General features: G+C 38.7%; 1 protein-coding gene across 2 annotated transcripts in view; it reads left to right on the top strand.

Moving 5' to 3' along the window:
• Window positions 1–16,061, top strand: part of SVIL (supervillin) — a 103,681-nt gene that overhangs the window by 29,927 nt on the left and 57,693 nt on the right. For both annotated transcript variants that reach the window (XM_039380672.1, XM_039380673.1), the window contains exons 2-3: window positions 6,859–6,925; window positions 12,094–12,185. In XM_039380672.1, coding sequence (XP_039236606.1) covers window positions 6,859–6,925; window positions 12,094–12,185 — 159 coding nt within the window. The remainder of the gene's footprint in view (window positions 1–6,858; window positions 6,926–12,093; window positions 12,186–16,061) is intronic.

The following is a 16,061-nucleotide window of genomic DNA, read 5'->3' as shown; positions in this document are numbered from 1 at the left end:
GTTGTTCTCTCTTTGTTTGCTTATGTTGGAGGCTGCTAATGCTCAAGAATTAATGATGGCAGAGGGGGACAAGAACATTACTACCGATTTGTAATGCAGCCTTGATAACATAGCTTGGCTGAACACACTTCTAGTTCCTGGAGACTGGATCTTTTTGAAGGACAAACCTCTCTTCCTCCTTTCCTCATCATGTGTTTGGTGATGAATTTCTTTGCCTCTGAGAAAGATTTACTCTTAAATCTACTGTTTCCAAACAAGCAGCACAATGCTAAATCCAAGATTTCTTTTCTTTATACCATTGCTTGACTCTGCTGACTTACTCCTTTTACACCTTACTGTTTTTCTCCACTGCCAAAGCTGTTAAGGGACAGCACAGAGACTGCTTTTACAATAGGTGATCCCTTATTGATGGAAAGGAGGGAGGGAAGTGGTCAGTTACCGTGGTTAAATATTCCCAATGATCTGTGAAGTGCAGTACACTAAGTATACACCATGAAGTGTAATACACTAAAGCTCCAGTATCTCACAGCTTTTAGAGTTTTAATATTGCAAGCAGTGTTAGCACATACCCCGCATCTCGAATTGACACTGAGCAAACTCTGGGATCACAGATTCTGCACAGTAGCACAGTTTCAATATTAACAGCAGTGATATTAATGTTAATTCATAGATACTGTGCACACAGCAATGGCTGATTGCCTCACCTTCCAACCTAACATGAAGAGATCTTTAAGCCAAACTTTAGAGTATGGGTAGGTATTTTTGTGAAGACCTTGTTACAGATGTTGTTTTTATTGGATATTTTACTTTCCTCTGTAATAATTCTTTGATTCTACACCCTCTGTATTTTTGACTTGTCAACTGTATATAGTAGGAAAAGGAGTCCTACTTGCACCAAAGCCTATCACAAATATTTCTTCCCAGGTAGTAGCCAGAGCTGTTGGAGAGACTGGCTTCTTACTGTGTTCTGTGGGTAGAATTTAAACAGCACAAGCAGAAACCTCTTTAAAAATCACACATTCTGAAAGGCACTCCAGAGGTTTTCCATCTTTCTTCAGCTCTATGTGCTTTACCTTCTGCACCTCATTCACCAGGAGGATGCTGAGGATAAAATGTTGGAGATGATGTATAGCAAAGGAATGTGGGAGCCTGACTCCTCCCTCCACATATCCGTCCTCTGTTGTATGGGACATACAAACATATCCGTCCTCTGTTGTATGGGACATTGCCAGACATGGGGATGACATTTGAGCTGAGCTTACCTGCTTCGTTAGCCAGGAGGGTTGATCCCTTTCCTGGTCATAAGATCTTGTGCCTTTTTCTTTGTTCTGGAACATCCCAAAAAGCATACCCTGCAAAAATAAAAGAGAATATTTGCTACCAGTTTAGTCATCAGACCGGGTCAATAGGGGAGCAGGACCTAGCAGAAGTCCTGCAGCAGAGGGAACAACAGGTAGGACGACTTGGCAGCCATGACCTATTCTATCAGCTTAGCTGGCAAATCTAACTTATCCTTCCACCTTGCTTAAGACTGCAGACATGAAATTTATCAAATGAATGTTATTTATCTGCACTTTATATAAGAGAAACTTCCCTTACTGTGTATCAAATGAGTTACAGGTGCTTAAAAGTGCTCCAGGTAATAATACATCTATTTACAAGACCAAGTAAACAGTCTTCACACAAGCAGGGTTGAGAAAGAAGGGATTTTTCAGCACAGAGCATCTCTTATTGATATACCAACAAAGATACTGGTCCTGAATCTCTCCATTAGCTGTTACCAGCATCTTCTTTCTTAGTTCTGCACTGTCTTGGTTTTGTGTTTTAATCACAGCTGCACTTACACTTAGGCCATAAAGCAGATTTTCAGGTTAATGGCAAATTTGGAACTTATGTCAACAGATTATGGTTTCTGTTACTGCTTTTTTTATATATTAGGCTCTAGTACATGGAGGCCTTCACAGCAAGTCAAGAGAGAACAGCAGTGTCCATTTGTGTTCTATTGGTAGTGCTGTGAAGTGGTTAGAATTAAACATGAGAGGTAGCAAGGTTACAGGCAAAGAAAAAAACGTGATGTGTACCACCAAATATTTCTGAACAGAGGATGTTACCTGGTGAGTCAGAGGCTTTCAGGTCATGTTCCTTGTGTTGGGTGATTCTCATTCTAGAGAGCTCTTGACTGTTGAAAGATCAGCTAATATAAGGTGCTTTGGTTAGGGTGACTCAAACATTATTCATGTTTAAAAATAAATAAATGAATACAACTAGCGGGGGCATTAGACAAGATGAAGTGCATATTCTTCTATCCATTGTAATAACTTGTTAGCATGAAAAAGAGTGTTTTGTTGACCTAAACAGGATAAATACAATTCATGGCAAGCCAACAACCATTAATAGGTTTTTGATAGATGATATATTTCACTTGTGGTTAAGCAGTCTCTTTCACAGCATCATTGCTTATATATTTCCTTTACATAGAGGTTCCCAGCATAGATCTGGGTTCTGTTGTACCAGATATCATAAAAACAGGTGAGCAGAGTCAAGAACTTCAGTATTTTGTTTCTAGGCTATGTTTTCATGGTCCTGACAACCCCAGTCTTGTGGTGAGTTTTCTCATGGAATTATAGAATTGTTTGGGATGGAAGGGACCTTAAAGATCATTTAGTTCCAACCCCCGTGCCATGAGCTGGGACACCTTCCATTAGACCAGGTTTGTCAAAGCCCCATCCAAACTGGCCTTCAGCACTTCCAAGGATGGGGCATCTACAACTTCTCTGGGCAACCTGTTCCAGTGCCTCACCATGCTATAAGAATTCCTTCCTGATATCTAATCTAAACCTACCCTCATTCATCTTAAAGCCATTACCCCTTGTCCTATTGCTACAAGTCCTTGTAAAAAGTCCCTTTCCAGCTCTCTTGTAACCTTCTTTAGGTACTGGAAGGTGCTATAAGGTCTCCCTGGAGCCTTCTCTTCTCCAGGCTGAACCACCCCCACTCTCTTGGCCTGTGATACTAGTACTAGTTGAAACCTTTTTGAAGGGGAGAAGTCTGTTGGAGGGAAGCTAATGGGTTTCCCTATTTGTTTGTGTGGGGTTAAGTGCATGGACCTGTTTCAGTCACATATTTAATGCTTCTTTGTGTATGTTAGACCATCAGGTAGCTCAGTGTGGGCGACTGAGCCAGGCTTATTGCACCATTTCAAATTATTATTTCCAGACTTTCAAAATTAACTGTAAAGGGTTTCAACTCTTCAATCCAAAATCCATCAAATCTGTTTAATAATAAAAAAAAAGTAGCTAGACAGTACTTTTGTGCAATTTTGCACCTTCTGTCTCGAATTAAAATATTTGGAGCTGTGGTGTCTGTTCTTTAATCCCCACCCCCACCAGTAATTTTGCTCATATGTTATCCATAAATCTTGTCTGTTTTAAATGTTCCAACTAATAGTTAAGCAAAACATTTAAGCATAATGATATGATTAACAGAGTCCATTTTTTGGCAACCTGAATGCTGTTTTTCTTAAGCTAGCACTGCAGTTTATCCTGATTAGAGATATGAAGGAATTATTCTTCTTCTTGGAGGTTTTTTCTGGTTTTGTTGTTGTTGGGGTTTTTTTGTTTGCTTGTTTTCATAATACGAGGATTTAGGGGTTCTACATTCATTTTGCAGGAATATAGTGTGTGATTTGGCTGGATCTTTGAAGTGGTAATATTATAAATCTCCCAATCACCATTGCCCAATCTGTTTTAGCATTCATGTGCCTAATTTCTGTTTGTAATCTGATTACTGGCTTGAGCTGCTCCGACTTGCAGCCTATTGCTATGCATTTACTGTACTCCCTGGGACGCGATAGCCTGACAGCTCCAGTCCTCTGCTATGAAAAATCTCTACACGATATTGCTAAGACAGGCCTAGGGCTGTGGCTGGTGGAGAATTAGCTGCTATTGTAGTTTCTCTTTGCCGAGTCCTTTGTTTCTGCAACCATGTTCAGAAATCCTTGGATCTCCAGCTATTTGGGAAATGTTAAATACTCTGAGGAGCAAGGTAAGAGTTCCAAGTAGATAGAAGAAAATGCAGTTCATTTGTGTGTGTTTAATCTCTTGTATATATGTATGCATGTGTAAATATTGTTTGACTGGATCTTCTGCAGCTGCGTTAGGTACTTTAGCAATCAGTATGCAGTTAGTCAAATAGGCTATTTCATTATTTCCTAAAGGGCACTTTTGAAAGATCCGATTAGATGGATCTTTTAATTAGCTTAGCATGCCACCGACTTAGGGCCTTTAAATATACTAAGTAACACTGGAAGGTTGCATCTACTTTTTCTTTTTGAATTCAGCATTTGAAATTTCTTATGTGTTAAATTATGGATAGTGGTTTTATCCGGTAGCTTGTACCTAAGAGGGAGGGGAACTAGACTGAACAAATGGTTAAACTTGTGAGCAAGTTTGATTTACACTTCAGTGAATATACTCTTAATTTTAAATGCAAATACTTAAAATTTCTTTAATGTGATTATGAACATGTTTAGAATTCTTCAGCAAAAGAAAGAACAAAATGCTGTTGCAAATATTTTCCTTCTGTGTATCAGGTGCTGTGAGGGTGGGTTTTTATCTTTAAATTAACCATTGAATAAGACTCTACTAAACTGATGTTTCTTTGTTGAGCATATTTATTGTCTTTTGATGCACAGTTGTTTTACTTTTCCTCCTGTGTTTGTATTTAAGACTTCTGTATTGTGGTAAGTAAGTTTTATTGGACTTTAATCCCCCCCACATGGTGTTTAATTTGAACAGGAGGAAATACATAAAATATCAAAACTGTGTAACAGAATATAATTGCCTGATAGGTTTTTCTGTGTTTAGGGTGTGGGGGAAAATTGGAGCTCACCCCTGTGAAATACAGCAAAGTTTTAAGATGTTTTTGAGGCAACATAAATGTGGTGTGTATGATGTTACTGAATGTGTTTAATGGGTAGCAAGAGCCAAACCGGCTTATGTGCCCCGTCTTAGCAGCCCTTCTCCCCTCCCTGCTCCCAGGGAAGCAATGCAGGCTACTTTCTTCCTTTCTCATATTCCCTCCCCCGTTTTGGCTAGGGTAGGCAGAATTTCTCTGTGGTCTGCTTGTGGTTTTCATGGTGGACAGCTGTTTCAGTGCCAAAAATTCTAGGATGGGTTGTATCCTGTAGAACAGCTATAAATTTAAGATATGCCTGGTTCTGATTAGCTAAGCTGATACTGAGCTGGGCTTTGAAAGTTAGTGCATAGTCTTCTCAAAATCATGTAAATCTGACCTTTTTTAGAGGATGCTTATGGCATGGAGTATTTTTTTAATGTTGTAGTGTAAAATATAATGATTTATATACCATTCACACTGTTTTTCTTATAATACTCTGTTTTGTTTTAGCAAGATGTTTCTATGTAATCTATGTGCTTTATTCTCCATTTAATGGAAAGAGAAAATGAATGTTAACAAAAACAGGAAAAAGTTGCCTATTAAAGTTGAAGAATGCTATTAGCAGAGCTGCTTGAAATCTGCAGTGACTTGTAGCAGATGCCTAAAAAATGCTTTTTTGCACAATTTAAGCTTCTTTATCAAGCTGTTGAAATTCTTTGTTACTTTTTTTTACCTTTTTTTTTAATCTTTATACCTGTAGAGATGGCAGAAACAAGTGAAAGAGGATGAAAAGTTTTGAAAGATACAGACAAAATATACATTCTCTAAATTAGGACCCATATTGTCAACTATAACTTGCATTATACCCTTTCTGCAAAAATAAAGGACATTCTACCCTGACTTTAAAATATTCTGCATAAGCAAAAAAATTTTGTTGCCAGTTAGATCTTCTTTGAAATAGTTAAATGATTGCTGTATCAGTGACCAACTTTATTAATTTAAGGTCTTGAGGTAGTAGATTTAATACAGATGGGGACAGAAGACAATTTTCCATTGGGAGTAAGTTATTAGTAGCTTTATGTACTTTTCAACAGCAGTCACTGACCAGGTGCTCCCCTGCTTCCTGACCAGCAGTTCTCTAAGGTCTCTTAATAGCATCCTCGTTGTTGAATGGATGGAGGTGGAGATGGTACTTGGAGCACTGGACCCCTTGCCACTGGTTATCATTTAGACCCTCTGGTGATGCACTTGATTGCAGAAATGAAAAAGCTACATCTGGGAGAGAGTGGGGAGATTGCCCATTGCTTGTTATAGTTCACAAAGGTTTGGGAACCTAGAGACTTTGTAATACATACTTTTTGAAAATGAGGCTGCATCTGCTCTCAGTGTAAACACGTGTTCCTCTGTGAAAGTAAAGCTAAGGCTTTACTTCTAAGGCTTTTCAGAAAAAAACATGGGAGCTTCCAAACAGTAGACAGCAATTTCTGTCTGTCATGGATGGTGTAATACTGTTGCAACAGATCCTCAGCTGGACATCTCTGACTTCTGCAGTGAATATGCAGTTTTTATATGCTAGGCTGCAGCCAAAAAGGCTCTTTCTGCTTGCAGCATTTCTCATTTGCAGAGTGCATCATAAACATGTCTACTGTCCATTTTATAAGCTGGGAAACTGAAGTTAAAATGATCATCCCAGACTGCAGTACTACACCACAGATACTAAGAGTAGAACATGGCAGTTCCATAAAGCATCGATGTTTTTAGGATGTCTATTGTCTGTACTCATTTTTGCAAGGCTTGGGTTTATCACCATCTTGGACATGCCAGATTGTGCTGTTTGCCTAGAGAAAAGGCACAGTCTTTTGCAGTGGAAAGGCTATGTTTGGAGGCTACAACCTAGTTTACCAAAAGTTCCCTGTTTATTCCAGCATCTTCACAATGTTGTGGTTTTTTTCTATTTTGCAGATTTTGCCAAGGGAAACTCAGTCAGATTTAAACCTTCACGATTGCTCCTACGGAAGAGAGCGTTAAGGTAAGGTGGAGCTCGTCTTGCCTGGTGAAGATCACTGGTTGCAGTAACTTACAGCCATTGCTTGAATCTGCATTTATTCTTTTGTCAGGAAAAGTGATTATTGGTCCTCTCACAGGACCAAGCTCTGGCACAGAGCAGATGCTCTGAATGGGTATTGAAAAGACCAACTGTCTCCTAAGTAATGTTAAAATCTATAGCTGGAATTGCTCAGGGAAGAGTCCCACTCTGCACTGGGCCTCCTGCCACTGCAGTGCACATTTTTCCTTGTGTGGCATGGACACAATACAGACCAGTGAACCAGCTTGGAGTACTTACCTGTCTGTAAAAGAAGGTGGCTGAAGTGGATGAATTAATTATACATCCTTGCAGGGAACTTTGTCAGCAATCTAGGGGAGAGAGAGATGAGGCAGGACACTGCAGAGATGAATGGACAGGTGGTGTTGCTGTTTCCTTGCAGGGCTGTGCTGCCTTGTGCCTGCATTCTTAGGACGTGGTTCCACGAGCCTGAATAAGGGGATACAGCTAAGCAAGATGGCAAATCATGTTCCCTCTCTCTTCCCATCCTTGCTCCAGCTGTTTTTGGTGTCCACATTTGTGCTTACTGGACTCATTCATAATGGCACAGAGAAGAGATCAGGGAGTTGGGAACTGACTCTTGCCCCAGCAACCAGCCATGATGTTGGCTCAGCTGCACAGGAATCTGCCAGCACACAGGCTCACTTTGCAAACTTCTTTTCAGTCAAGACACACCACCTGGAGCACACCTGATTCCCTGTCACGTTTTTTCTTATGTGCTGTAGAGGGATGGAGAGAATAGGTGTACAAGACACACTGTGTTATGAAAGCAGGTAGGGGAAAGTAGAAATAAGAGTAGCAGAGGAGGATATGACTGTAGAATGGACCTTTTACTTAAGGGTCCAGGGAAGAAAATTCTCCTGGAGGTAGGGAAAGAGGAGTGAACACCAAGAACCTAGCTGGCAGGTATACAAGTGGATTTTGTATTTCAATCATAAAATCTCAGTATATCCTGTAGCTTTAAGTGGGATGGCAGGTCAGTGTTACCAAGTGGCATTTGGATCAAACTTCTGGTTGCTTTTGGGCATGTAACTAGGTTAGTGGGGCAGCTATTTAGAAACTGTATGCTGCTGTAGCAGCAGCAGATGAAGTTTGCAGCCTGGAATCCCTGATGTATAGAATACCACCCACACTTACTTTGGAAGTTGGCAGATCAGTATAACTACTGAGACTGTCAAGTACTTTACTAATGCTGCATTATACAATGTTTTTTAAGAAAAACTATTGAGATTGTGAAATATTGTTGCCTGTGTCTTAACAGGAATCATCTGAATTCCTGAACACTGGAGAGTATAATGAGTTTGTTGGGAACCTGAGGCCAAACCACACACAAATCCTGTGTGAAACAAACTGGTGGGACCTCTTGCTGTTGATTGCATTTCATGAACCATGGTCACAGACTATGTTTCAGGCAAGGAAAGGAAGTTCCTCTTTCAGTTCCAGATTTAACAGGGACTTTAAGAAAGAATTCTTGCAAATTTCTAATTTATTTTTTTTCATTTAGAGAACCTCTTGTATGCCTTAATTATTTTAATAATGAATGTGCAGAGCCTAGCTGGTAAGTGTGGAAATTCGTGGTACTGAACATATCTGTTCAGAATCTGCACCTAAATTTATAACATGACTAGATGTAGTTGTGATATTTCTAGAAGAGAGTTGTGGATGAGTTTGAAGGTACAATATATCTGGCAATTCAAGTCTGACTATCTGACTCTACTTAAGCAACTGAATTGATGCAACTCCTTCTTCAGCAGAGCAACTAATAAAGCAGGGAGACGTATCGGTATTTCTCTTTGAGAAAAAAGGGAAAAAGGGAAGTCTTGGTGTGGAATTACTTATGAGTTTATTTTTTTAAAAACACTTATGAGTAGTGTCCTGTAATTTTATTTTTTGGGGGGTTTTGTTTCTTTTTTTTTACTATTTGGAATTGCTTTAACATCGTTCCAACTCAATTTGGATTCCTAATGAATGTTCTTATTGAGTACTGTGACATGTCCTAAATATGCCTACTTTCATTTTTAGAACTAATTTGATATATGAGTCCATAAATACCCAATTGTTTGGCTTGACTCTGTCATCTTCAGAGCAGTGCTCTGTCTCTGAATCCTCTGTGTGTGTGAAAGCAATGTTATTATATATTGGATTAAAACATTTTGGTTTTTTCATGTGCAAATACTTAAACCAAGCAATGCCACCTGCAGCTTAGCTAGAGAGAGGAAAAAAAGCCTCTGAAGAGATAAAACTCAATTGTGGATTAAATAGTATATGAAAATTGTTAATCCTTTAAAAAATAAACAAGTAAATAGATGTTGACAGTCTGTCCAGAGGGAAATGGAAAATGAGGGCATAGGGAAAACCATGAAAGGACTTTCACTAAGCAAATAACCTGTGATGCTGTGTAGCCCAGTGAGGGTTAAACTTAGGAAGTTTGTAGTTATTTAAAGAATTTTAGTGAAATCTGCCAGTGAGCAAAGGTTGCAAGCCACCCTCTGTACAAAGGAGGAGGGAGCTCACATACAGGATGAACTGGATGACCTTGAGGAGTAATAGAAAAAGGATGTAATGTAATAACACTAAGTGCACAGTTGTGCATTGGGGGCTGATAAATTTTTCTGTCACTTGCAACTGATGAAAGCAAAACCTTGGCATATTAGTTTCTGACATAGGATTGAGCAGCCAATATAGTATAGATTTAAAAAGGCAAATGTGTTGTAGATCCCAGCATTCAACTAACTAGTCATATAATAATGCTCTCTCTACTAAAATTCCTATTTTTGTAAGATACTGCTAAGACCCAGGTCTGGAATCAAGACTATCCAATTCTGGTCACGATATGCAGAAAAAGATGACTTAAAACTAGAATAAGCGGAGAACGTTTTTACAGATAATCAATGAAACTGATAACCTGTTTTGAGGAAGCTAAGTACATATGGGTAACTTCTGTTAAGAAAAATAGGAAAGGTAAATAACAACACTGGCACGAGAATGAATGGATGGAAACCCAGTAAAAGACATTTAGACTGAGTTTTGATTATCTCTGGCTTCAGAGTCCCTGGAACTCCCTGGAGTGAACCTAACTAGTTTATAGTACTAAAGGATTGTTGAGGAATCCACAAGCAATCCAATAATCCTGTTCTTTTTAGAACCAGCAGGCTAGTGCCAGTCTTGATTCTGTATAATTTTACCCTTGGAAATTCATGTAGGAATGAGATATAGTGGTCGGTGTTAGTGCATAATTAATTTAAACAAGGCTTCTGCTGTATGAGTGAGTGCTTTTCTGTACAGAGTCCCATGTTTATGGAAACTTAAGGTGCTGCACTGTCACAAGCATTATGGAAGCAAGTGGAGATGCTGCTAAATAAAGCACAGATATTCAAAAGTCATGAGCTGGGTCCCTCGACCCTTTTGTCTTAAGTAATCAAATTGATTTGACAAAATAAATTTGGGGGTGGTTTATAGCCTTAGGCCAATATTATTTTCATTTTTCAAACTCATGCTCAGCCAAAAGGAGTAGAAACTGCTTTCAAGTGGGAACTGGGAATCTCTCCACCCAGGGTTCTCCAGAAGCTGTGTCTGTAAGAAAATAACATATTGTGAAACTAGTAAGAATCATGAGTATTGGCAGTGTGGGGTTAGGCATATACAAACATGCTGTTAACTGTCTGAGTCTCTGCCCAGTGTCAGATGACACATGCACCCATTTTCTTGTGGCCGCTTTGTGCTATTTTTTTACTGTATTTTGGGTTTTGTTTAGTTCAATTACAGTGTTTTTGCCCGGTAAGGGTACAGTTTTCTCTAATGGACAGCTTATTGCAGCTCTTCATCTTCTATTTGCAATTTTCTGTAGTGACTAACATTGCTTTTCTTGGCAGTACCTGGAATAATTTCTATAAGTGCAGTTGTTGGACACAATTTGCACCAGGTGGCAGGGTGCCTGGATGTGACACAGCCCAGTTTCTTCATTGTCATTTCAAGGATCTTATTCTCTCCTCAATGTCCTACAAAGGAATATTATTTATAATCGATAAACATGCAAATACTAATAGGAGTTAATGAAAAATGTTACCAGTCATTATATGTTAAAACTCTATCCAATGAGAAATGTTCTTTTGAAATAATGAGTACAGAATTCTTTTTTTCCTATTTTTTTCTTTTCTAACCACATAACTTTGGGGGGAAAGTGCCATTTAAAATCTGTCCTAAGAAGGATTTTCTAACAGTAAGACTGCATAGTTTTTCTTCTCAGAATGACAGTAAATCATATGGCACATCACTACCATGGCAAAATGAAGAGCCTAGGATCACTGTGAGGATTTTTATCTGTTACACTTGTCTACCCAATTTACTAAACGTTTTAAGACCAGTATAAATTTTCTTATACCCAGTTGAGATAGCTTAGAAGTCATAATGCCAGCATACAGCAGTTTGCTCTCTATTTTTCATAATCAGAGAAAAAAAATCTTGCTTACAAGGAGGAACGCTTCCTCCCAAAAAATCTCTATAGACAGTTAGTATCTACTTTAGACCATTATGACACCTACATTTTACAGTTAAAATGTGTATATTTAATGGACATATTTAAAGAAATATTTTGTTTCACCTAAGTGAACATTTTTCTTGTTTTGAAAATACATAGTATAAAATTAAATTACCTGACTGATGCTCATATTAATGTATTATAAACCATGTAAAATCCAGAGAACAGGGCAGTAACAACAATAGGGCAGTCATGCAGAAGGCTGCTAGGTGGAGTGTACATACAGTACTGCATTTGATGACATATGTTTTAATATTTATGGAGAACCATTTGATACAGATTATTTCAAATGTAATTGCTTAGTATAGCATTTTGAAGGCAGTCTCCAGTCAGTAATTTAATGCAAAAATGTGTCACAGTCAGTTCCAAACAAGTTTCAAATTATGTTAGGTTTGGCTTTCTGATTTTCTTTGGGTTATTTCTTAGCTCATTCCTATGGAAAATATTTTCTTGCGTATCTGTGTTAGACTATCTTGCAGTAAATTGATTACATCTTGGCTTTACTTCATTTGTAGCAGTAATATCCACACTTCTGTAAAACAGATGTTGCTTTCAGTTTTCAGAAGGAGTTCTCACTTGAAGATAAAGAAGAACTTGCAAACAGCACAAAGGATATTGATGCTAATCTCTTAGCAGTACTTCCGAAAGGTAAGTAAAGGAGACTCATTACTAACACAAGTGATAATTTAACAGCATGTGAAGTTTAGTTTATGCAAGTACAAGGCACAGTTAAAATTACTTAGGCACAAATGTTTTGTAGATGAATTTTCTTTTTCATATGAAGTATGCATAAGGGGTGAAGCAAGGGATGAACAACAGTGCTCTTTTATAAGACCTTGCTATATCTCTGCTTCATAAAGTTCAGCTTTGTTTACCTTGTTTTCAATAGGTTAAGAAGTAGTTGAAATTCAAAACTTCAGAGAGGCTTCTTTGTACAGTTAGATTAATCCTGAAATCGAAATATTAACTTGACTTGTAGTCATAACTCTTTCCAGTCCCCTTGGTTGGTAGAATTACTGTGCTTGCATGACCAACTGACTACACTGAGTTTTTGTCTTACATGCTAAAGAAGCTGCAGTAAGTACAGGCTTTGGTTTGGGTTTCTTTGTTCTTAAACTTCTGTCTTAGTCTGAATAACTTCTGAAGAAACCAGCAGTTCTGTATTTATCATTTGACACAGTTGAGGTAGAAGCGAGAGTTAATTCTCTTGAATTATTTAGAGAAAATCACAGTATGCTTGAGTTTATATTCTGTAGCAAATGTTTTTGAAAGATTTCTGAATTCTATAAGAAATATTTCACCTTAATTTAAGGACTTTTTAAAACATTTTTATGAGGTGCACTCCAAATGTATTTGTTGTTTTTTATTCTGGGACAAGACATGGAACAATACTGCTTTTCCTGATTACTGGTGTTCTAAGGTAAACTTTGTTTAGAAGATCTACACTTACCAGAATTAAGATGCCTCTTGGCAGTCTACCCTGGAGGGTATTCTACCATAGCATCCAGCTCAATAAAAATAAAATAAAGCCTCAAGTTTGGGGCTGTTTCTGAACTGTGGCTGTTCTTCCTCTTGCCCTTAAGTGACCACTGGTACTTACAAATTGTGTTGCCATGAATTAATCTAGATAAGGAGCTTTTACTGTGAAATTAATTATTTTAAGCTTCTTAATCTTTTCCTGTGTGCTGAATCAGATCTTTGTGCTACTTTTTAGGTAGAAGTGTTGTTACTGTTCTAACACTACCATGGTGTAGTTTCTGATGGTCACATGGAAAAAACATCCCATGAACAGATGGAAATTGGTACCAACCTATTCAAATTGCAAATTAAAAAGGAGAAACCTGGTCACCTAAGTTTACCAGGGTCAACCAGTATCCTTGGGAGTGAAATGTCTCCAACTGGCTTTCATGTTTTGAAGTAAAATATTTTATTCATCAAAAAGAAATTATTAGAGTAGAAAAATTCCTGCATTTAATCTTTTTTTTTGTGGGGGGGGGTTTGCTTCTTTTTCCTCACCTCATGAAAAGAAGAATAGTGCTGGAACTGCTTTTACAGAAAAACTCTGCAGATGTTGGCCAACTAAGCTGAAATTACTGTCTGTAATCCCAAGTGTGGAAAAAGTGTAAGGCAGCATAGAGTAGTCCCATGCTATTTTTGTCCTATGTTGTTTGGGTAGGTGTTGGAGAGATTCTTCATGGGACCAGTGCTCTTTTTAGGACTGCAAAGTGGTAGTAGAATCTCTGGAACTTCAGCTAACATGTAGCCAAGAGGGTGTTGAGCTAATGCTTCTGGGAGTTCTTTGGATGTTCCACATTTCTTGTACGTAGACAACTTATGGTCACGTTTCCTTTTCTGGGGGTGGGGGGAAAGGGAAGAAGACTTCTGCTATTGTATGAAGCTATGGTTTAGAACTTTACTAAAGTTGTGTAAAAGGTCTGTTCTCTGATGATGGTTTTAATGACTGTATAAATTGGTGACTAGGGAAGAAAAATTATTACGATTTGGATGGAATGTCGTTTTAATAACTGTGAGCTTTAGAGGCCTATGTCTGAAGTGACAGAATAATTATGGGTTTTGTTTTGACCTTTTCATGTGTGTATAGCCAACAGATAGAACAGAAAAACTCCAATAGCTAGAGGAGCATACTTAAACAGAAGTAGATTTGGGGAGGTTAGAGCAAAGTATTTATGAGAAATCATTTCCTTTGGTGTGAATCCAAAATGAAGGCTGGTTTCATAGGGGTAAGTTCTCTGTTCATTACTGTTCCACTGCTAGCACAGCTTGAGTGGGCAGAGCAACAGTGGAAACTGCCTGTGCATTGAGAGAAAAGTCTGTGAAAACACAATGTAAGGGCTCATCTTTGCTTTGGTGTTGGTTCAGAATGCAAATTTTGCATTGCCCAAGTCCAGTTTCTATCCATGTCCAGAGATGTATGCTTGGAATTTACTGACTTTCAGTGGCTATCTTGCACTGTCAACTTGGTCAGTAGCATAAGCATAGACTTCAATCTGCTTTGCTGCAGATGCTGAACTGAGGCATGGAAGAGGTGTCCCCTGAGTTAGCTCAGGATGCCCTGTTAGCACTGTTAAGTATCTGCATCCTGAGCTACTCTGCATCAAATGTGTACATGTTAGATTTTTTCATGGTGTGATCACAATCTGAGCTAACCTGGCTTCAGAAATTAGGTTGGCTAGCTAAAGTTTGCTTTCTGTAGAAATACAGACTAAAGGAGTTGTTTTTGAGAGTGGTCATGTTCATTTCTTTTCTCTGTTCATTACACATTCTCAGCAGGCATTCATCTGTAGCCTCAGACATGGTGTTCATATCTCATTCATTTGCATCTTTGAGTCACAATCAGAATATGTTCATTCTTGCTGATCCAAGACATTTTATCTGTAGTCCTAGTGGCTTTTCAGCACATAAGGCTGATATGACATCCAGTGTCAGTTGTATCTATGAGGTATGAGCACTGGTATTAACTGCAGCAGACTTCCTGGATGTGTCAGCTGAGCTGAAGCCCTGACCTAGCTATGCCTGTATGTTCTTGCAATACAGGGAAGGGAGAGAAGGGAAGGTGCATCTGACCTTTAAAAGGGTGGTGTTTCAATAATGTTTATCTTGTAAGTATCTAGAGCAATGAACTCTGGTAGCAAAGAAGAGGTCATAGATTTACTTCTGCAGTAGAGCAATGTCTGCTAGTCAGTCCTGACTCATCAGGCGTTTCTGATGGCAATCTCTGGCCAATTTAGCAGGCTGTAGATTTTAACTTGCTTTGACTTTTTATCCCTGGGTCAACAGGGTTAGAACCCTAGAGGTGCATTGCATCAGAATAGGTGCACAGAACTTTTAGAACTACATATTTGCCAAGGCAGTGATTCCAGGGGGTGGATGTATGTGCATGTGTGTGTGTTAGGTGCACACACACACACACTCATCCCCGTCCACTGCATGACAACCTGGATGGTTTCTCTTCCTGGTGGTAAGAAGTCACACCACACTTGTTTACGTAGCACTTACTGCTCCAATGTGGTTTCCATGTGCACATACATGTCTATATATAGGGATTACTTCATCTATCATGCCTCCTCTTGGTTCACTTCTGTTTGAACTGTGGCAGCTGTCTAGTAGCACATAACAGCGGCAAAAAGTTTAGAGGAAGTGAAGAAAAGTGTGTCCAATTTAAACTACAAGGGAAAGTTAGCAAAGTAGAAGGTAATTATCCATGCAGGAATATCATGACACTGTAATTTTCACTCTAGCAATGAGTCACTGGGATTCTTGGGATTTGCTCAATATAGGGGAGTGGAGGAAAGTAAGAATTAGGGGGGGCACTGTTTCTCTTTAAACATAGTCAGTCCCTGACTTTTGTGTAGACAAGGAAAGCAGTAATTCCATACTACCTGATTTTGAAACAGGTTACCATGGCATGTGAGCTTGATCTTAACTAACCAAAATACAACTTGTCCAGTATATGCTATGTCTTGAAAACTTGCTAGGATACAATAGCAGATTCGAGTTCAGCTT

Source organism: Pipra filicauda, unplaced genomic scaffold (assembly GCF_003945595.2).
Source record: "Pipra filicauda isolate LSUMZ 115617 unplaced genomic scaffold, ASM394559v2 scaffold1_size10287979_pilon, whole genome shotgun sequence".
Classification (NCBI taxonomy): Eukaryota; Metazoa; Chordata; class Aves; order Passeriformes; family Pipridae; genus Pipra; species Pipra filicauda.
Note: the sequence above shows the minus strand (reverse complement) of the source record. Positions and strands in the feature narration are given on the sequence as shown.